The sequence below is a fragment of the Haliaeetus leucocephalus genome, unplaced genomic scaffold (assembly GCF_000737465.1).
Source record: "Haliaeetus leucocephalus isolate CR32 unplaced genomic scaffold, Haliaeetus_leucocephalus-4.0 Scaffold450, whole genome shotgun sequence".
In the NCBI taxonomy this organism is placed as follows: Eukaryota; Metazoa; Chordata; class Aves; order Accipitriformes; family Accipitridae; genus Haliaeetus; species Haliaeetus leucocephalus.
The window spans coordinates 10,469,702-10,492,229 of record NW_010972886.1 but is presented as its reverse complement, the minus strand read 5'-3'; the positions used below and the strand labels follow the sequence as shown (position 1 = coordinate 10,492,229).

General features: G+C 37.6%; 1 protein-coding gene across 2 annotated transcripts in view; it reads left to right on the top strand.

Moving 5' to 3' along the window:
- The first annotated feature begins 6 nt into the window (after window positions 1-6).
- Window positions 7-22,528, top strand: part of PPP3R1 (protein phosphatase 3, regulatory subunit B, alpha) — a 41,897-nt gene continuing 19,375 nt past the window's right edge. Inside the window, exons 1-2 of one of the 2 annotated variants that reach the window (XM_010574775.1) lie at window positions 7-119; window positions 21,729-21,755. Coding sequence is in view for 1 of the 2 variants with exons in the window: in XM_010574774.1 (XP_010573076.1) it covers window positions 117-119 (3 nt within the window). In the remaining variant the exon portion in view is untranslated. The remainder of the gene's footprint in view (window positions 120-21,728; window positions 21,756-22,528) is intronic. The other variant, XM_010574774.1, reaches the window with a different exon arrangement.

Genomic DNA, 22,528 nt, shown 5'->3' with positions numbered 1-22,528 from the left:
GCGGCAGCGGCAGGCCCGGGGCGCGGCCGCGGCGACGCCGACGCCGAACACGCACAGTGAGGCCGGGGCTCCGTGGATTCAGCTGCGGGGGAGACGCCTGACGCCCACCCGCCGCCATGGTGAGGACCCTCCCTCGCTGCCGCTCCGTGCCAAGCCCCCCGCTCCCGCCCCGCCGGAATATTCCAGACCGGGCCGGGCCACGGGGGTGAGGGGTGAGGCAATGGCCCCGCGGCCCGGCCCGGCCCGACCGCCGCTCCGCCTCGCTGCTGCTGCCCTGCCTCTGACCCGTCTCCTCCGCCTCCCGCCCCCGAGCTGTCCACGTCCTCCCGCGGGCGAGCGCCTCGCTGGGCTTTCCCCTCCCTCCGGGCCGCCGCTGCGGCCGCTCTGCGTCTCTCCCTGGGGGCGGGCACGTCCCCCTGCTTCCCCGCCGCCGCCCATGGCCTCCGCCTCGCCCCCATGCCCCCCGCTGCCTCCCCTGCTCCTTCCGCCGCCTTACCCCCCCCGCAGCGCTCACTGGGCTTGGCCCTTCCCTTTCTCCCCGCCTCGCCTCGCTCTTCGGTACCCCCTCACCTCACCCCCGCCCCCAAACGCGCTCTCTGGCCCCCCTTCCCCTCAGTCCGGGGGTTCGCCTTCCTCGGCCTGCGCTTCATCTGTTTTCCAGATGTATCAGCAGCGCCCTAAGCAAGTCCGGCATTTTGGTAGAGGTGTCTTGTGGTTGTTTTGCAATCTCAATAGGGTCCCGTTCCACCCCCCCCCGCCTTGGTGCAGCAGCGTTTTTCTGTTCATGTGCAGACCGGAAAGCTATAATGCACGTAGCCTATGGCAGGGAGACAGGCTAGATAATGTATACTTCAATTGGTCTGGGTTTAGAAAGCTGACACTTTAAATATGGTAGGCATGCGGGTTTTGAGACCGCAGGAAGAAGGTATGCGGTATGTTCAGGTGTGTGCATTTGAGTTGCTCTGTTTTTTAAATCATGACGATTTAAATTTCCCTTTTACTGCCGTAAAATTAACCCAGATATGTAGTATGGAGTCCTGTAGTGTTTTACGTCGACGCTAGGGGTGTCTCCTGCTTTTCACCGCTGCCAAGAAATCAACGCCCTTTTTTAATAAACATTTATTTTAGCCTAAATTATCCAGTACTCTGGCTGCAGGAAGACTCTGGCAATTTTTTGGTTTTACACCTGGAAAAATATAAGTGGTTTAAACTTTTTGGTTCTTAACCCTTTAATAGCAAGGTCAGCTGTTCATCACATTTCACATTAGACTTCACAGGGCCTGGGAGCCAAAAGTGGGTTTTCTTTTGTTTTTAAGCAGGGGATTGCAGTCTTCCCTTTAAAAAAAATAAATTTGTAGCAGAAACTGATGCATCATGTTCAGGCTGTCTTTGTGTGTACACTTTAATGTCTGTTAGATGTGCATTTGGAGAAATATTTTGAAATGTATAAAGGTTTGGTTTCAGTTGGGTACTAAACCAATGTGTGTACTTGAATGCCTTCACAGTCTTGGAGTACGTTAAAACTGTGAGAAAAGGCGGCTTGTATTTTGAGAACAAGGTATTAATGAAGCTGAGACTGAAAAAGAAAAAAGTTATTATTTGTAATTATGCCATGGTTGCAATACTGCTAATTGCTGTGAATATATAGATGAACAGTGATCATCTTCCACACAACGGTTGTGCTCATACTGCCATTAGTTGGGTCTTCTGTGAAAATTGTGTTCTTGAAGACTTGCCTGAGGAGATATGCTAACATGCATAAAAGGAAAGAAAAAGTTATTTAACCATGAATGCGTGTGTGTGTTAGTGACTTGTAATGAACCTAACTTTTCATGTGTGATTAACTTTGATTATTTTTTTTCCTCCATTCTGTTGTAAATGAAGCTGTCCTAGCATCTTTTGATGGTACAGTCATGTTGATTGATTATTACTTTGTGATTTCTTGAACAGTATTTGTGTATGATCAATTGCAATGTGTAAATGCAGAAGCTGGAAAAAAGGTATGCTGGATATTATCTCTACCAGTAAAGGTGTTCGTTTGCTGACATAACTCTCTGGCTGTTGTTACTGCTTTTCACTATAGCTATGTCAGTATGCCGGTTCCGATAACAACTGATCTTAGGTGCCTTGTGGTCTGAAAACCAAGCTAAAACTAAACAGCTGATAAACATGGAAAAAAAACCATTTCATTTAAGTTGCTATTCTTTTTACTGTCGTTACTCTGTGGATGTTTTCACTGGAACAGTTCACTTTTAATGGAGTAGACCTTGTTTCAACCTTTATTAGGATAGAGCAATTCTTTTTTACAGTTTGGGGTAACATTTCTTTTGTGTTCTTCCAGGACCAGAGAGCTGAAAGTTATAGTGAAGAAAGAGGTGAATGTATTCTTGCGTTTGTTCTAGGTAGCTTAAGATAAAACATAAACATGTAGTGAGTCCAAGAATGTAGTTCTGGATGTTTTGGTATAGCCAGTTCTAAAATAATCTATCAGGCAGAGCATAAGATGATGAGTCCATTATGTAATGCTAGAAGTAATGTTGATATGCTATTTCTGTCAGAGTTGACTTAGCAAGATTTTCCTATGAGTAGTATTTTCTAGGAAAAGGTAGATAGCACAGATAGATGCTATTAAACAATCTTGGGTTTGGATAGGTAATTTCCGTTTTCTCAGGACGGTCTGTATTCTGGTTTATATCCAGCTTTTGAGTTTTGTAGTTGTAGGACAGAAGATACAGAATTCCATAGGACCCTGTCACCCAAACCATATTATATAGTGTGTCCACCTTAGCTACACTCTTACTCAGTTGTTTTGACCCACTTTACTTGAGTAGTGGTGCTTCTGGTGCATTTTCTCCAGCCGAAGCTGATCTAGCAGTGTTTCTAACCAAAACATTTTTTGCAATAAAACAACAACAACAAAAAAGCCTGAAGACCATCTTGACTCATTGTTTCCTATTTATTAGGGAGGGTATTAAATATGTTGGTTCTTAGCTGAAGAAAAAACTAGTTACTCCATTACCAAATCATCATTTCACTGCTATCATTACAAACATCTGAATAGTCAGTTCAGTTTTGTAACAGGTGGCAGGAACTGGAGGCACTTACATGGTCTGTCTTATGTTTTACAGCCTACTGGTGGTCTTCTGCCACAGGTGGAATAAACTGGTCTAGGATTCAAACTGTGAAGCTCATTGTAGGTCTTAAGAAGTATTTGGTAGGCTTATTTAGGCTGGTTTCTTTAATAAAAGATATTATTTTGGAAGTAATTTTCAGAGGCATAGTTTAGAGGCCAATTTGATTATGCAAGTTTACTTGACTGTGATCTAGAAAGGAAGACAGATCCTGTTAATGGAGGAGGAAAGAGACTTTTTAAAAAGTAATTACTTTTTTTCACTATTTCTGCAGTAGAAGTAGAATTCTGTCTTTATTGGTTAAACTATTAATTCAACAATAGAGAGGAATTAAAATTGAGTAGTTTGAGGGGAAAATGGTTTGTGGTGGGCATACCTCAGGAACTTCAGAATATTGATCTTCTAAGGCATCTGACTTAGCACTAAAAGGGAAGCTTTAAGGGAGTGACATTAATAACATCTAAATTGGGTTTTTCATTGATACCTTAAAGGAGATGGGACTATCTTCTGTTGATCAGAAAAGGAGTCTTCAGTAATTCTCGTATTTCTGGGGAAACAAATGAGGCAGAAATGCTCATTTTGGTGCCAAACCATTTCTTGGTCTGCTTCTGCCTCCTCGTTTCCCTCATTTTTGTATGTCAGAAAGACATACAAAAAACTGTTAAGGTGTAGCCAAGCTACTATGAGAAAATTATTCATCAGTTTTGATTGACGCAATACATACTTTCAAGAAGAAATGAATCTAGTAGTGAAGATCTTACAGCTTTCTTGTAGCTGGTTGTTGAATCAGTTGCTTACCTGGCAGTGTTGCAGAAGGAATAGGTTTTTTTAATTGTACGTATGCTTAATAGCATTCTCCTACTGTAATTCATAAATTACACTTGCATAATGTTTTTCAACATTGCTTTGATTTCCCTGCTAGTAAAAGAATTCTTTTGCTTTCCCTCCCCTTTATTACTGCCTGTGTTTAGCTGAGTTTTGTTAAAGAAAACTGTATCCTCTCCTGAAGTGTTTTAAGTTTGAATGGCAATTGAGCATGAAACTGTTAAGTCTTTGGTTTAGTTATATGAAATGGTGACCAAAAATTGTGTTCATAGGAAAAACTTTTTTGTAATTTGAGCTGATACATGACTTCTTGAAAGCAATTTGCTCTTGATGTCCTTGCCCTTCCTCTTTCCTCCCAAGCCTGTTCTCCCTGCTCTGGGTAGTATCATTTGTGAACTACTAATTGGGAGAAAAATTACACTGCACTGTTTGTTCTTTGTTGATTAGCAGCCAATTCATTTAGTGACACATTTCCCTATTTTCGATCCTTTCCTTCTTCTGGCCTATATGTTTTTCTCTTCTAAATTTGTTTATTCCTGTGTGTTCCCTACAGAAAGGCCGCGGGGGCAAAGGGGCCTGACTGTTCCCGTGCTTCCTACATGCTAGTTCTTTGGCAGAATTGTCAGCAGAAATAGGGAAGGTGCTACTGTGTGATGTCCTTGTCACGATCAAACTCCTCTGCTTCTGGAGGAGCAAGCACTGCAAGGATGGGGGAGTAAAGATTGAACTGATGGGGAAGGAATGATGAGAGGCATGGATCTACATCAAAAGAGAGGAGTGAAAAGTGCTTATGCTTAAAGATTATGCAGTTGGAACCTTCTGAGCAGGATATTGTAAGAAAAATAAGTATCTTGGTTTATGTGCATGTCCCTGTTAATTAAAACAGAAAAGAAGTTGGAACTCCTGGAAACTGTAAGAATTTTATTGGCTGGCTTGATTATATAAATTACTTAAACATGTTCTTTCTTTCCTAAAGACCATAATAGCTTATCTCGCTGTGCTCTTGTGAAGCTGCTAAATACTGTCCTTGTTCTACAAATGAAAAAGGTTGAGGTCATGGTGGGGTAATAACTTATCCAAAGTCCTTTTTATTGTTTAGAAGTTAACATTAGCATGTGATGTCGGAAATGGATAATGTGTTTGTAGCTCTAAAAATAAGAAGTCTAAATCAAATCAGCTGCTAAAAATTTTGAGGTCTTGGGGCTGATGAGTTGAGTTAGAATACAGCCACTAGGAAATGTGCTGTGCACTGTCCATTTGTCTTAAGGCATGTGATGGTGTGCAGTGGTTGAAAGCTTGGTCACACACTGCCTTCTTTCAGTGTCTTTGTAGCATTGTGTTAGCCACTTAAAGTAACTTCTTTTAGAGATTAGACCTGGAAATGGACGTTTATATCCCATAAAAGCTATTCAGTTTCTTAGATGTCAGTGGCCTAAAGTAATCTTGACATCAGCAGTTTGAGAAACATCTGCTACAAAGATTACCTTAATGTGCTGAATGAAGTGGGGCAGGCTTGGATATGGACCAGTGTACTTTAATCTGGAATAGATAGATCTTTCAGTATACCAGTTCAAGTATTTTGGGAATGTTTTCACTGCTGTTTCCCTGAATCAATGATCAGGGAGCTTAAAAGACTTGAAATTTAGGATTTTGCAGTGATTTAAGTACATGACTAGAAGCAATATATTCTGCTTGAGGTATGATGTAGCTAGATTATTTTGGTCACCATGTGAAATACTGTATTTCCTTAGTAATATTGAATATCAAGATAAGTTTAACCAGGGTTAAATTTAAACTATGTCTTGTTTGCCTATTCAGGTCTGTTCTGTATAATTTGAATGGCAAAAGCCTGTGCAGAGTTTTTTTTTTAAAGAACTTTCAGATGTGTCTAAGAATAAACCCCACATCTTTCAAGTGAAGTAATTTTTTGAATGACAGTTCTTTTAAATAAGAAAACTTAATCTTGAAATTTTATGTAGCTTTCTAAATGTGTAGCTTGAAAATTTTAATTTGGTAACTATACTTTATTAGGCCTTTTCCACAGACAGAAAGACCATTAAAATGTTTTATATCTTGCTTTTAGATTGTACCTAGCACAGCCACAAGCACATTGTTACTTTAACTGCTTGGCAAAACTATGTAGATGGTGCAAAACAGGCTGGAGACTATATCTGACTTGTAACTTGACAGTCAGTTGGCCATGCTATTGATACTCCATTCCACAATTAAGGAAGAATCCCATGCGATATAAATAATTATCCTTGACTGCATTAAAGTAGTCTCAGAAACCCTTTAAATGCTTTGGATTAAAGGACCACATTGCTCATGAACTGCCAATAAAAATCTTGGCTTCCAAGCTGTAAACAGGTTGTGCCAGTTAATACACTCAGGTGAATATTTGTGAAGTCTGTGTTGATGGACATTTTTAAGCAGACTGTTAAGGCAAAGAACCGGAACTCCCCTAGTAAGCTGATACTGTGCCTATTTTAAAAAGCTTATGCAGTCAGCTTGAAGTTCAAAAACACTTTGTGTCATTGCCTAAGTTGGGTAAAGTAAGAATTAAAAAATGTAGTAAGACATTTGTTAAAGAACTTCAGTCAGAGTTTGGGAGGGGCAGGAGAGGAAAGGATGGGGTGAGAGCTAGGAAGCCCAGAAATGAAGGCCAGGCTTACTGTGTTCCTGGGAAGAAACCCAGCTACTGGAAAAGTGGATTCAGCTGTGATTCTCACAAGAATATGATCTTAGGATCATCTTTAAATTCTGTGGAACTTCTTTTCTACTTTGATATATTTGTGACAAATATGGAGGCTTTTTACCCTTTATTTTAAGCAGCTGGAAACTTTGAGAAGGAAGATCTCAGCTACAGTACTCTTTTTTTTTTTTTTCTACCCCTTCTCCATTGTCACCCTGTGAATAGCTCCTCTGCATATGTTTATCAGGTGTTTTGGGGTTTTGGTAATAGGTAGTAAAAGACAAAACAACTGTTGTTTCACTGCTGACTCCGTAGGTTCTGAACAGCATCACTGAAGTTGAAAGAACTCACTTGAATTCCCTCTGCTCAATGATACTATGGCTAGCAGAGAGGACTTCAAAAAGAGTGGTTTGTTTGTTTGTTTTTATTAAACTCATGGGTATGACTTTAGGCCTGAATTTATGAAGGAGAACTTTTCATGTTCTTCGTAGGCATGATGTCTGAACAGCTTTTTTTAGTGTTCTGTATGTAATGATGTTCCCTCGGGGAAGTTTAATTTAGTATTGAGCTACTGCTTACAGGCTTAGCACCTTGGTATCTGAGCAGTCATGGGTCAATTTTGTTGATAACACTGAAAGAACACTTCACAGATTTCTCAGATAAAGCTTGATTGCATGTAGATCTGCTAGGAAGTCTAGAAAAAATTAATGATAAATAGGAGAACTTCTGAACAGCAATAACAAAATGCCATATGAATAAATAGACTTGATTTTTATATTTGACTTAAGTAGACTATCTTAGCACTCTAATCACTGTTCTTCATAGGGGCTTCTAGTAAAATACCTGTTTCCTGCTTACCCTTAAATTTTTTCAGGGATTCTCATAAAAATGGTGTTTTTCTGAAATATTTTATTCAAAACACTAAATTTGGTTACTTCAGTAATAAGATTAAAGCATTTGCATTGGGTACCGCTGGTGTTAGTTTTTTATTTCGGACAGTGCATTGAAAAATGAGATTAGTGACAAATGTAACTTAAAAATATAAAAGGTTAGTAAGTTTGATTCTTGTGTAGTCTTGAATGTTGGAGTACAACTCTAGTGTTGGTGCAGCTGAATTTGCCATTGCCAGAGTTCAATTCTGAAAAATCATCTTTTGAGAGGCCTTGAAAAAATGAACAGTGAGCTAGAAGGTGGCCAAATTCCCTTTCTTGGTGAGAAAACAAAAAGTCATGCGAGTAAAAGGGACTAAAATTGAGGGGAAGTAGAAGATGGTTGTTTAAGATTTAGGCGTTGTATGTAATGATGTAGTAGTACTGTAATGCTCTCTAGCAGGGTGCAGAGCAGCTAAAGATTCCATAAAAAATTGGGAAGAGTTGGTTCGAGTGAGAGAGTGGAGAGCAATAGTTTTACCTTGGCTACTTTCTCAGAGGTATTGTTTAGCATCCATGCAGTGTCATAAATGTTTTGTGAAGTCAGTTCATGTTACCCAGCATCTCACAAAGAGCAGATAAAGCACTGATTTTAAAATTAGAAGTGTTCTTTGATTTGCACTTCATATTACAGACTGATGTACAAATGTACGCGTATTATACGCTGCCTTTAAGGTTTGCAAGCAGTAAATTTTTCGAAGTACAGCCTATGAAGAGCTAAGATGGGAGGTAGCAGAAAGATGGTAGCCTGTCGTTCTGTGGGCAAATTGTGTATACATGCACAGTTGTGTCAGTCTTTGGGGATGGATGCAGTTATTTGTACTGTGTCTTGGGCTAGGATGACTAGATTATTGATTGTGAGCCTCCAGAGCAACTGGTAATTATTACTGGAGGTCACTGGAGCTCTGCAGGGGTGCATCTACCTGACTTATTTTGGGACCTGTGGACCCTATAAATAGCAGTAATTTTTCTAATGTTGCTTTGTGTGTACTTTTATGCTTACTTTTATGTACATTTACAACTTAAGAAAATTTACAGCTCTTCAGGATAGCTGATTTTAATTGTATTGCTAGTTACAGCAAGTAATAAGCTTTGATTCCTGACAATATGAAGTAATCTTTTCTTTAGCAGGTGCTATGAATCTTTACCAAAAATAATGCTAACATCTGTAAGTAAATGAGATTTTGGATAATTCTTCAAATATTTGACATAAAACTGTTTATAAGCTACTAAAACTGGGTTGGAATTCTGATTTAATCTTTTGAGTACCCTTTTATTAGCTTGTAGCTGAAGTGCTAGATGTCTCTATTTGATACTGAATATTAAATATTGGCATTCCTGTACAGTTCCTGCCCTGAGGAACTTAACCTAGAATATTGTATCTTTTTAATTGCATTTGAATATTCATATAACCAACTCCAGAATGGATATCACCTCAGTGTTACGATTTTTAAAAGTCAGTATTTTCTCCATGACACAGGTCACATAAAGAAAACCGTTTCAAGATTTTGGAATATTCCATAGCAGTGAAAACCTTAACTGAAAGCAGTGTGGTATTTTTCTGTTTATTACTATGTTTCATTTTGCTTTTCTTTGATTGGGAAGTCTATGATAATGATAATTGGAAGATTCAGAAATTTGCAGTGCATCTTTTTCAGAAAATGAATTCCTAATTTGCTGGAAATTCTAACTATTCACTTACAATGGAAGCTGGTAATGCCCAGAAGACCTGTTTAATGTTTTGTAAAATTCTTTATAATTTAATTACAGTGGTTTTGATTCTTGTGTATTGGATCACAGTGTTGGTAAGGGCCTGTTTTCAAACCGTATGACTCATCTTTATTCTTTACTGAATTCTTTGTGAGTCCTTGAGTGGCATGAACTAAACCAGAGCTTGTTAAAACATCTCAATGTAATAGCTGACAGCTCTAAGTTCTGATAAAGTTATTTTCCTTTTGGAGAAAAAAACCAAAAAACCTAAGTATTAAGATAAGTGTTAACTATCAGAGATGGTTAAGAATACTGGAATACAATCTCTCTTTTGCAGATTCTGTAGCTATGCAACAGTTCCCCTTCAGCATAGTCTGTTTATTCCTTTGATTTGCACATCTTGTCCAGTTCTGCATCTTTGCCGCCCTGATTGTTTTCTGTTCTTGTCAGTTTGTGAAATCAAATCCCATTTTTGAACTATCTAATCTGTTTTCAGATACATGTCCTTTACATAATACTTTGCAGTGTTCTTCAGCTTCTTTTGTGGTAGATCCTAAATGACATTTTATTAATTTTCTACTTTTCTTTGTGATCTTTTTTACTGTACTGTTTCCATTGTCTCTCTTCTTGTGGAGCTGATAAGATGCTTATCTCCTGTCTTTGAAGCTCAGATTTCCCTTTTTCACACTAAGAGGTATTAAACTGTTTATAAATTTCTTAAATGGGAAGAAAGGCTGGTGACAGCATCTATTTATGCAATCTGTTTCTGTGCTCTTAGACCATTTGAGCGAGTACTGTACACTGACCTGTGTGACTTTCCTGAATCTTGTGGTATAGGTTGTGTGAATTGGCAATATTCTCTGAATTGGCACTTAAACTTCCTGCTCAAGGACATTTGACTCTTTCAAACTGTTAGTAGACTGTTGTATGCAGTACAGTAGAGCTGCATCAGCTTTCTTTTTCCTGCAGGCCTTTTCACATCCATTTAAAAATATCCATGCAACTGTTCACAAAGCCTTAACCTTTGCAGTTAACTCATTACTGAATACACTGTTAAAAATCTAAAAACTTAAGATAAGAGAAAGATGTGCTGGTCACATTGTTCTTGAGTATTTCCAACCTACTTCTGTGAACAGGGAATTAATTCAACTGTAGTATCATCTTTTACACTAAGTAGTATAATACTGTTATATGATGCAGTATAATCTGTTGTCTTCATTTCTAGAATATATCTTTGCTATTTTCTTTCCCTTCCACAAATACCACTTGCAGCAGTACAGTGAACCTGCTACGTCTAAACCCCCTGAAAAAATGAAGCCTTCTAAACTTACTTTCCAACTGATACTGATCTCCCATTCTTTGCTTGCATAAGTTGGTGAACAGTTTGTGGTGAGGGACATTTACCAGATATGTTGGGAACAAATACATTAATTTGTATGCTTGTCGCTTGCTGTCAGAGGATAACATGCTTCATTTCATTTCCAGTTAGGTTCTCATCTTTCATGTTTGCCTCAGCCTGATATATATGTGAGATATATCTGATCAGTCACAAGCAGGCCTGTAGCCGTTTCTTGCAGAAGTTAGGGAGGAGGTTTGTTTTCTCTAGTGGGGGTTCTGTGACTACTGTAGCTCCTCTTCTGCTTTTGGAAAACGCTCTGCAAGTATTATTATGCCTTTCTAATGCTCATGGCATTGCTGAATAGTAGTGTGAAACTGATCTAATGATTATTGGTTTTCTTCCTGCCTGTAGAGTTAGGGCTTTCAGTGTTATATCTTCTTGGTACAAGCAAAATCAGGAAGTTCAGAAACTTCAGAAGGCTGGGTCACCCTTAGTTATACTCACTTTTTTGTATTTGGAGTGTCACAAATCATATTTTTAAGAGGTAGAGTTTTTGATTCTACAGATGTTGATAACACTTGCCTTTAGCTTTTTTAACTTATTTTTGGACTAATTTTTAAATTTGCAAGCATGTTAACAAAGTACCATACCTTTAAGTGACAATGATTTCCACAACATACTACAGCATGTTTAAAAAACAATGAAGAGAAAAGAAAGCCTACCTTTCACACCCCTCATCAATTCAATGGCAAGAGTGCTTGACTGGAAGTATTACAGAGAATATAACTAATTTTTGACTGTTTCTGTTAATTTTGGAGGGAGGTATTGAACTGCCAATTAACTTGGCAGAGTTTGTACTGCGATTGTTCTAGAGAGCTGTTTGCTGAAGGTCCCTAGTTCTCTTTGGGTTTTATAGTGCTATGGAAGTGCTGAGAATTAAATAGGTGTAATAGAAAGCAGCCTCAGAGAGTATATCTGTATATAGTAAATTATATTTCAATATGGCTTTAGGTCAAGTTAATATCTTTTTGTAAAGTAACTTTTCTATTCCTATGTAGGTCAGCCAGTGATTAATTCCCAATTTTGCTGGACCACTGTTCTGTTGCTTTGTGTTGGAGTGGAAGTTTTGAACGTTGTTTGCAGGGAGGGTACTTTGGACAAAAACTGTTTTATCTCCAAATTGTTGTGGAGAAAGGGAGAAGCTGAAAGCTTTAATTGCCTACTAAATACCTTACCTGTAAAAAAAAAAAAGTTTTAACTCTTTTGCATAGTTTTGTCTGTCTTCATTTGACAGGCTATAAGATGCTAAATAATAGTTTAAGTATAATCTGTTTTAATTACTGGTGAAAACTGTGTGACTTTGTTCTTAGTCCCTCCAGGTTCTCAGTGATGCTTAATGTTTTGAATGAAGTTTTTTGTTTCCTTTGTTCTATATGTTACTTTACTTTTCCAAATCTGAAGTTGTTTCTTTCACACAACCGTAACACAGTTTACTGTTTGCAGTTGCTTGGATTTTCTGTGTTCATATTCACCAATGATGGGAAAAAATTCCTTCATGTTAATGAAGTGATTAAATTGGAGATGATCATAAGTGGCCAATATCCAATTTGTATCTCTCAGTGTACTGAAGAACAAGATCAATGTGAAAGGCTTTGGTTTTTGTTTCTCTCTAGTATCCCATTAAGTGTAAATTGATGTCATTTCTTTGTTATTAAGATGTTGACCCTTAACTCTGATAATCCCATGACACTTTAGTCACTTGTTATAACCTTCAGTCATGATTTATGCTTTCTGCCATACTGTTTATTATAAGCTTTTGCACTATATACTTAGAAACAAAATTGCCTTCTTTGAAATGATCTCTTAAAACTCTTCAACTCCACTTTTGTTATACATGAAGATTTATGGTTTGGTTTGTATTTTTTTTTTAATTGTCATTGATATGTCTGTTGCCTTGCAGTCTTCTCAGTCTTCTACCTTGTTTAGTACTTGGATTACAAATTTTCTGCCTGGACAGCATGGTCTTGTTTTAATTTTCACTAGTGTGGTCTGTGTTAATGTAACAGCACAGTCATGGGGTGGATTGATTGGGAAACTATTGGAATTATCTTTAAAGTTGAGAAAGAAGGCTGCTGTGGTCTCTTCTTTAGCTAAGGGAATTGAATAAACTTCAGTGAAGAGGCTTGTATGGTAAACCTAGTAAGAAGTTTTGTAGATGAAACCAGTATGTTAATGTAAGTGGAACAAATAAGTTAGCATCTTGCAAAATTTTTTGTGACTCCTCCAGAAGCAATGGAGGACCAACCTGTCCTACCGAATGTGAACTCTTAATTGCATCAGAAGTTACTTTGATTTAGTGGTGGCAGAACTTTATTGTTCCCCTACTAAAGGTTGAGTTGCTTCAGAATCTTTCTGGGAAACTCCTTTCATTGGCTTTTGCAGAGGTCATTATTCATTTATGCACTTAAAATTACAGGGTTCTGAGTATTTTCAACGGTGATGCAAGCTTTAGAAGTGCCAGCTCTGTAGTGATTACATAAGTAGATTGGGTTTTTGCCTCTGAAGAGTAGTAGCTGGGAACTGCCAAAAGTGAAATTGTCTTAATACCACACAGGGAATTTGTACCTTAGCTCATAAAGTTAACACTTTTGTTCCTGTGACTGTTTTTGTCTCAAGTTTTATTTACAGATTGCAGTGCTTATGCAAGTTTTTGCAGTGAGAGCTCTTATTATTTTGTATGAGAGCTTATGGTTTCTCATACATACAAGGTTTTGCTTTTCTGCTTCAAGTGAAAGGATTTATTTGTTAGTTTTCCCAATGTGGCACAATCTTTACTCTGCCTTGCCTTGGTTTAAAAACTGCACTATATTTGTCTCTAGTACTGTTAATTATCTGCCTACCTGACATATTGCAAACTCTGGCAGGGAGATCATAAAATAGAACAGAAAACTTTAATATTCACACATATTACAGATGCAACAATGGAGGTTAAGTTTAAAGCAAACCAGTTATCCTTTAGGTTTTTATTATGTCTACATCCAACTTGTGTAAGATGATTTGTGGGGATAGACACATACCTAGTGAATAGCATTACTGATGTATGCTCTGACTTGATGGCTCCTTTTCTCCAAATTCAGGAAAAGGACTTTGCAGTAAAGCTGTTTTCCATCTTTGATCATGCTTTCTTAAGCAGTTTTGCAAACTGTTTTCTTTGGTGTTTCTACTGGGTCCTTATGTCTCATTCTGTCTTGGGTGACAATTTGACAATTTTTTTTCTTGGAGACACCTTTAGTTTACCTGCAGATGAGTAAGTAGTGTTGTGTGTCTATATGTATAGATAAGTGATTAAACCAAGTAATTTATTGTACCTTCAAGATCACGCAAGTTTAGATTTTTTGCTGAAAGCTCTGCAATTGTAACTGAGTTCAGATAGGAAAAGCTATGGCATTTATGTATATGAATATAAATCACATAATCCCTGGTATAACTGGACAGACTTTACTGATTGCTTTTCAGTCCTGAACACTTAATATTCAAAACATTAAAATTTATAAATGAGTGGTTTTTATTCCATTTGAATAGATGCACTTCTTATTTCTATGCTTCCTTTAATGTTAATAAAGCCAAATGGTGTATTAGAGATAAAGGCTGAATCCTCTTATAATTACACTCTTGATTCCTTTACTTTTCCTGTCTGGTAGAGGCTTTGGCAATAGTAGCTGTCTCTAATTTCAGGTTTGCTTCTTGCTTCATTGGTTTAGGGCTTCCCTGTGATATCCTAGAATAGCTGCTTGACTGTGATGGCCTTAAGCCATTAATATCTCATTTTGGAGGAGACCCGTGGACAGTGGAGGATTTAAATAAAGCATAGCAGAAGCGACTGGCCAACTGCCAGCCAGAGGACAAGTGGCTTCCCTTTAAAATGACTGACAGAGTTTGAGCAGAGCCATGACTGGATTAGATGGTGACTAAGGAGTAAACTGCAGGCTTTTCCTAAGACTAGTACAGTCTTCCTTGCCTCCTGTACCCTGAGGGGGCATGTGGTAGAACCTGATGTACATCTGAGGTGGAAGAATCTTCTAAAGAATCATTACTTCTTTGTTATGAACAGATTGAATAAACGTATCCAAAATAAGGTTTTTGTAGTAAGACTTTTTTAAATGTGGCAAAGGGAATTATAACACTTATTCTGCGTACTTGCAAAGAACAACAATGCCAGAATGCTGTAACAGCTTTAACCTGACTTGATCTCTACTGTAATCCCAAATCCGGCAATCCCCTTTGCCTTGGTTCATTATCTCTGATGTCTGCAATTTAAATGCCATGTTGAAGAATTAGGTATTAATCTTTTTTCGAGTTCCTTCAGTACTGAAGGTCACAGAGTGTTTTCTTTAGAGGCAGGATTAACAAATTTAGGTTACTTTGGGGATAACACATTTAAAACTTGAAATCTCCTTCCAAAGGTAAGTTAAAACAAGCTGTGGTGCTCCACCCCACCTGCCCTGCAGTCCCCTTTTTTGACTACAAAATGCTTGTAGCCTTCCTTGTTTGCTGTTGATTAGCATTCAGGTGAGATGTTGAGTTAGAATATTAACACCAGCTCTAAGACCTGTCCCTTGTACCTTTGTAGTTTCACCATTGAGTTAAGATCATACATAAAAACTGAGCACTGATAAAAGTTCAGTGGTTTATCAGAATTCTAGTAAACCTGCCAAGAAGTGTTAATTGGAAGTGTTGGGCAAAAAGTTACCATACCTTCAAGGTAATTTGCACTTGATTGCTAATGATTGTGCTCATTGACAGGTATAGGGGAGAGCATAGTTTATGCTGTAGTCCCAGAATGGAGACTGTAACCAAAGATGAAGGTGAAATGGAAGAGAATGTTGGCAGGCTTATGTTGCTGGTCTTAAACAGCTAGGTGGAATTGTAACAGAGATGCTGAGGAGTTGCAGATGTATCTTGTTAGATAGTTGTATCCTCTTGAAAATCGTGGCTGCCAGAAGATGGAAAATGCTTCTATCTCCTCAAAGGAAACCATAAATTGATTGGACAAGAATGTGTCAACTAAATATAACTAAGATTTTTTTTTTTAAATCCCAAATGAAACTTGTCCATTTTCTCTAGTTCTTTTAGTTTGTTTTTTTAAAAGAGAAAAGATTATTAGACCTTCTAAAGCATTTGACACTTCAGTTATTACATTATCTGGGCCATTAAAAACATGCTTCTTAATTTTTCAACTCTTGTAGAATCAACATGTAGATAATATTTGTGTATGTGAATAAAAAGTAGAGGAGAACACATTAGCAATCCCTTGGCAAATTTAGAGTTGAAAAATATGTATGTTTTTACATTAAGGTGCAAAAATTAGATGATAGCAGTTTTCAGTTTCTCTGTTTATTGGATACGTTTTGTTAAGTGTCTTCAAAATGAGAAGCTTCAAGTACTGGGTTGTAGCTGAGTCAGAGAAGTTAAAAATCTTTAGAGAAGTTCCTAAATAAACTAAACTCTTGTACTAGAATAAATAGCCTTCCTGCAGCTTTTTTTCCTTCATGCTTTATGGGTTTTCCCAATGACCAACAGTCATAGTTGGTAAAGCAAATGTGTCCCAGAACCACTTGGAGTAACTTAAAGCAAGTTCAAGTGTGGGTTTTTTTTTCAATATTTAGGCTGCATCCTAAAACTTGGTGGATGTTGAATCCATTCCTTATCTCTGTATACCTAGGGAACTCTTAGCAGTGCATAGGAAGTACTAACTAAACACTAAGATTTAAGGTCAACACATAAATTTCATGGTTCGCTTCTGTAGTTCTATCTTGTGCTCAAAGGTCGAGGAGAAAAATAACTATATGCATTGCTGCAATATGCACCTTGGTTTTGGTTGACTAAAAAATTAAAGAAACAAATGGTGGATACTCTTCCATAAAAATACTGTTTATTCTTTGCCAACATATTGCAAGACCATGTTCTGTGTTTCTTCCATGACCCACGCCATTTTCTGAATTTAATATAGGATGGCAATTTTAGCTGTTGGAGTTTTGTTAATAATAATAAATTGCTGATTTTAATGGGAAGTTTTACTTGAAGAGCGGGAGAGCACAACTCTTCAGTACCAACTGAATGGCCAATTCCTTTACTGTCACACTTGTGGTCTGTGCTACTTACCTGGTGCCATTATTGCTGCCTCTGTATTTTTCTTCCTTGCCTTTTCTTTCCTTATTTTTTTCTGTAATCCCTTGCTTTTCTGGATATGGATAACCTGTAAGAATTCCTTGCTTGTTTGTAACCTGTTTAATTCCTTCTGTTGCACATGTGGACAACTGAATGTTCACACAAAACACTGAATGTTACCAGTGGGTAACAAAGTGCCCAGATTTGACAGTCCAAATGCAAGAAATGAAATGAGATTGGTTGCCAACTTTCAGGTACTATACTGGATTTTTGGACAGACAGGATGAGGGCTATGAACTATGTGGTCGGACTGTTCCACAGCTTTGGTTACAAAAATAAGTGGGGCATAAGCAGAGCTGAGACTGTGAAAACTGTAGTTGTGAAGGTTCAATAAATTGTCTGTCTTGGATTCAGCTTGGAAGTCTTGCATCTTAAACTGCTGTCATACTATTTTAGCTTCAGGATTAGAGGCGCAATGAATTAGGCTGCTGCACGGAAGAGTGAATGGATTTGTTGATGGGCTGGAAAAATAATGTAAGATTAGGAAGTGTAATACAGTATACTGCTTGAAGATACTTAATTTTGGAACTTGCTGAATGTGAGGTGGGTGTCAGGCATTTTTATGTATTTAATTCCTTCTGTGGGTCATGATCTTAGAAACTAGGTTGAGTATTTGGGGTTAACAGTGAAACTGTCACTGCTCTTAAGTTGCTTGAACTTCTACATGTTTTCCAATTTCATGCCCTCTAATTTCTTGGCTTCGCTTAGTTCTTCTCCATCACAATATCTGACTCAATGTTGGTATGATTATAAGAACCTCAGAGGTAGATTTATTCTCTTAGTATTTGAGTAGAAGTCTTGTTTGTGCTAGAGAGCTGCTAATTCCAAGGAGCTAGTATTTGCGGAAGTTGCACTCTCTGTGCCTGGATTACTTTTATGCAAAGCAAGTACTTAGTAGTTGCTTTGCATAAAACAATGTAAAAGTCACGAAGTTGTTTTAAATGTTAATTTCTAAATTTTGGCAGTTAGCCTGCACTATTATCCGCTCTTAAATGAAGTCCAGTCTTGTAACTGTGTTAATATCCCAATTTTAATTAGATTTCTTTTAGTGGCTGCAACGCAAAGCCTGAAAGGTGACTTAATTACTCTGAGTCAAACAAATGCCATAGATTCCCTAGCAATCTTATCTATGACATCTCATTAACAAGTTTCCTTTTGTAGTGTACAGATAGATATTCCTGTTAAATATACTGGAAGATAATCAGTATCACGTTCCTGGATTCACAGGCTCCTCTCAGGCTAAGACACAACTTCTCTGTATTGAGTAGTTTGTTTGATGAGGGTGTTTTGGTTTTTTCTAATCAGATTTAACAAAAAAAGGCAAAGTGTATTCACACTGTTTCTGAACGGGGTAGATGAAGGTGTTTTTATTGCTGCTTTTTTTGCAGTCAAACCTTACTCCTGTTTGTCTTGTTTTAAGCCTTATTCGTTGTGGTGTCTACAGAAACTTTGGGCATGTCTTTCATCTGTGCTCTTGTAAACTTCTTTTAGGCTTTAATTGCTCTGGTAAGTTGCATATGAAATGTATAAATTACAGCAGGTGAGATCTTGCATATTTTTCTGACCATCAGTTAATTCAGAAATTCTAATATTTAAGTGGCTTAAAGCCTGTGGGCTTTGTCTGAAATTCATTTTAACAAATATTTAAACCACTGTGGATGTGTCTGTGTGGCATATTCTATTCATGCAAAAGTTTTTGCAGCCTCGATAACAAATACCATCCTCTTTAGTTTGCCAAGTTGCCTGGTGGTTGTTGAGGAAGAATACAGTGCCAGCCTATCACAGCCAGAGCTCTAGTAACTTGTTAAACAAGGGTCATTAAAAAAAAAAAAGAACAAAAAAAACCCCCAAAACCCAAACCACCCCAAACTTCTCTTTACCAAGCTGGCAGTTCTTCATTGTTAAAGCTCTATGGAAATGGCAATACATCATGGAAAACGAGCTTGAAGGAGGAGGAGGAGGAAGAATTCTCTGCAACAGGTAATTTTCATTAATCGTTAATTTTGGTGGTATGGAGAAGAATGAGAAAAGAATGAGAAGCATTTTGTATGTTTGTGGAACAGGAAGAAGGGTCTTCTGAGTAAGCTCTCTTTAAATGCTGACTGCCAGCCTCTGCCACCTTTCTTCTTAACACTCCCATTCTTTTCTAGTTGTAGTGGATAATGGAAAACAGCTTTTTGTGTAATTTGAGAATTGAAGTTGATTATCTTGATAATTCCTAGTTCTGACCCCCAGCTGACATGTCTTGGTTAACTGTTTCTGTAGTTTTTCCTGTGCTAACAAAGATAATTAGTAATGTAGAAGGTGCAGGAGCAAATGCAGGAAGCACAACATATAGTATGTTGACAACAGCCCATGAGGTGCCCATGCATCAGAACCACAAATACAGAAACATTAGTAATGTTCAGTTTCTGTGGGAAGCTTTGGTGCACAGGTATAACAGCCAACTGTAGTGTCAAGACAGTTTGCATCTTTGAGGCCATTTCCAACAAGGATGAGCTTATTACAGTTCTTTGTGTGTTGCTGCAAAAATTGTAGTGAATCTTGGACAACTATTCCTGTACATGTACTAAACAGATCTTAGGAGACCACTCGTGCCACTTGTTGAATTAATTCATTGTCTGGCTATGTAAACAAATCAAAAGTTTTGAAACAATCCAATTTTTAAACTGTTCCAGGAGTTCATTTGTATTTGTGGTCCCTCTCACACCACCTTTTGAGGACTAAATTTGAGATGAGTCCTAAGGCGACATTATGACTTGCTGCAATTTAAACACATTTTCTGCTTTTATAAAAGCAGAAGACTGGTTGAAGGCTGACACTGTAATTTAAGTCTCTGAACTATTTATAAAAGGATGTACATCATGCAGAAAAGTAACATATAATTGAGCAGATCTAGGAAGTGTTTTCTACTAATGTATGCTGAAGAACTCTTTTGCAGTCTGATGTCTTACTGTGTACAAGCTGTTTTGTATAGAAAACTTCAGCTAAGAATTTAGATTCTGTTGCTGATTTTGCTAATTGCAGATTTCCTTTTTTTTTAAATTTTCTATCCACAGCTCTTCATGCCTTTCACTAAGAGGAAACTTGTCAAGATAATTGCCCTTAACTATCCTACATTGGAGGAGCATGTACAAAACCAATCTTAAGAAGAGAGAGCTATTTAGTATTTGAAGTAACTGCCAAAGAAAGAGAAATCAAGAAACACATTTTTATGGATAACCTACAGAAGAAATAAAGACTAAAGTCCAAGGTTATCCGTAATCAGTAAAAAAGCACAGCTGCTGAAAGGAGAAAAGGAGAATAATTAGCAGAGAATAAAATTGCAAAGAACACTTTTATTCTTAAAGGAACAAACTACATGTCATATAAACCTCTGAAATACTTCAGTGACATGTTTTGACTTCTCTCTAGTAAACTGATATTTCTGCAATATTCATAATTTGGTTAGCCTTCTGTTAGTAGTCTCTGGACTGTTCCTCGATCTCTAATTATTTCTGTCTATAAGTCATGATTTTGCTGCTGTTTAACCAGGAATTAACTTGTAGGGATCTAATAGCATTCAAGAAAATTTCAAGACTATTCTGAAAGGATAAGGCTATTCAAAATATCCATAGTATTCCAGCCACTTGTTCTAATTGTGTAACTTGAGAGAGAAGAGTTGAACTCCAGCAGTATGGTGGTAATACCCAGATGCAGCTGAGGAAAGCATGTTTTATGCTAGGAATAGGTGCCAAGTAAGTCTGTTGTGGAGTGTTGATGCCGTACAAGCTTCATTTCTTAACAAACCATGTGTCGCTTGTTTCTAAATCTGCTAATAGAGTGTATATGAGAGGATACTCTCACTTCATGTGAGGTATGCTAAATATATATCTGGCAGCAAATACTAATATTGTGAGTTTAAGTTGGCAATCTTAAGTTGTATCAGAACCTTGTTACTCTGCACATTCATTTGTATAAATCAACTTCTGTGGGTCAGAGATGAAATGACATGCTGTTTGGAGATTTTACAGTGACTTTTGTCTTTATAAATGAGTATCATTATCTTAAAACTATAAAATAAAAAAAATAAATGTCAGTGCAGTGTTATTTTGCTGAATAAGGTTTATATTTATGATGATCTTCTGCAGTTACTGTCAAATTTTCTGTTAGTGCATCCAGTCAAAAAGTAATATTTTCGAGCATTCTTTAGAATGCTACCTAGTCCTGGTGTTAAACTTTGGTAATTCTTTGCATTAAAACTGTACAGATGAAAATGTGTACCTGATATTTTTTCCTCTTTCCTTAAAGGGCTCATTTGATACTTTATGAAGTCTCATAGCTGTGCTTCTCTCCCTGCTTTTTTTCATAACGCATTAATGTGGATTTAGCTCTAGGCCTTCTGTCTTACTGCCTACCTATTCTTAAACAGCAAAAATATACTCAACCTATTTAGTGCTTGTGTGTCAGGGCTTATATTGTACCTCATAGAGCATGTACACGGATTGTATTTGGGGACAAATAAGTGACCTTTTTGTACTGCTGTTCAGAGTATGCCTGTCCCCAAGACCAAGTCATTAATCTTCATCTCTGAGGATCAAGTCTTTGGTATAGAGGAACACCTTTGTGTTTGTCCAGGTCACAGCTGTGCAAACAGGAATCTTGGCATGAGTAGCTTGAATGTTTATTTGTACAAAAAAAAAAAAAGGAGGGGGGGGCTAAAATCTTTTTAAAACCTTGTAGACATTTGGATTCTTCTGTGAAGATGAATACTCAGCACATCAGTATCAGGTAACTAATTTTTAAAATACCTTATTTAAATACTATGTAGCAAATACTGAATAATCATGTAATTTGTACATTGTCACTTACTAGATTTTTCTAATTTCTTGTAGATATCCAAGTTTTCCAGTCCTGGATAGGTAAGTATTTTTAACACTTCTTTTTAGCAGTAACTGTTTCACAGAGAAACTAAGTCAAAGTTTATTCACTTTTTTTCTCTGCTCTCCAAATATTTTTTTAGGCTACTTCATGTAGATAACTTCGTTATAGCTTAGCATGTGCATCTAGATGCATAGTAAGACTCCTTATATTACACTTAGTTTGTGGACTGAAAAAAGTTATTCCCGTTTTTAATTTTTCCTGCTTGATTTTCAGAAGCGTTTTATGCTTCTTTAGGCAGATTGATTTCAGTAGCCTGTACTATAAATTAACTTTCTCCCAGTACCTGAACAAGGATGTAAGTGCATAGAACAGTTATCTGATGTAGTTATGATTGTATATTTGTGTGTGCATGTGCATAAGTGCACTGGTTTTAATTCAACTTTCTCCTTTAATTTGCAGCCTTCCAGTCTGGTGTTTTTCTTGCCTCTTCATGACCTCGTGTCTTGAGCAGCCTAGCTGGATCCTCTGGTTCCTGTTTCTTCTTGTTTCAAAATTCTGCTTTACCCCATTTTAAATCCCCTACCCTTTTATACACATACACTAGGCTTTTACTAGCTGTTTTTTCTAAGACTGTGGTTGGGTTCCATCCAAGTTTTTCCATGTGGGACCGTTCTCCTGGATTCCCTGCCACAGTGGAATAAGTTTCTCTTGTAGAATATCTCGGTCAACCTGTTTGAGGTTTTAGGGACCTGACAGTCCTCATCTACATTTCTGTTCTGCTACTTTGTCTTGCCATAACTAGGCAATGAGG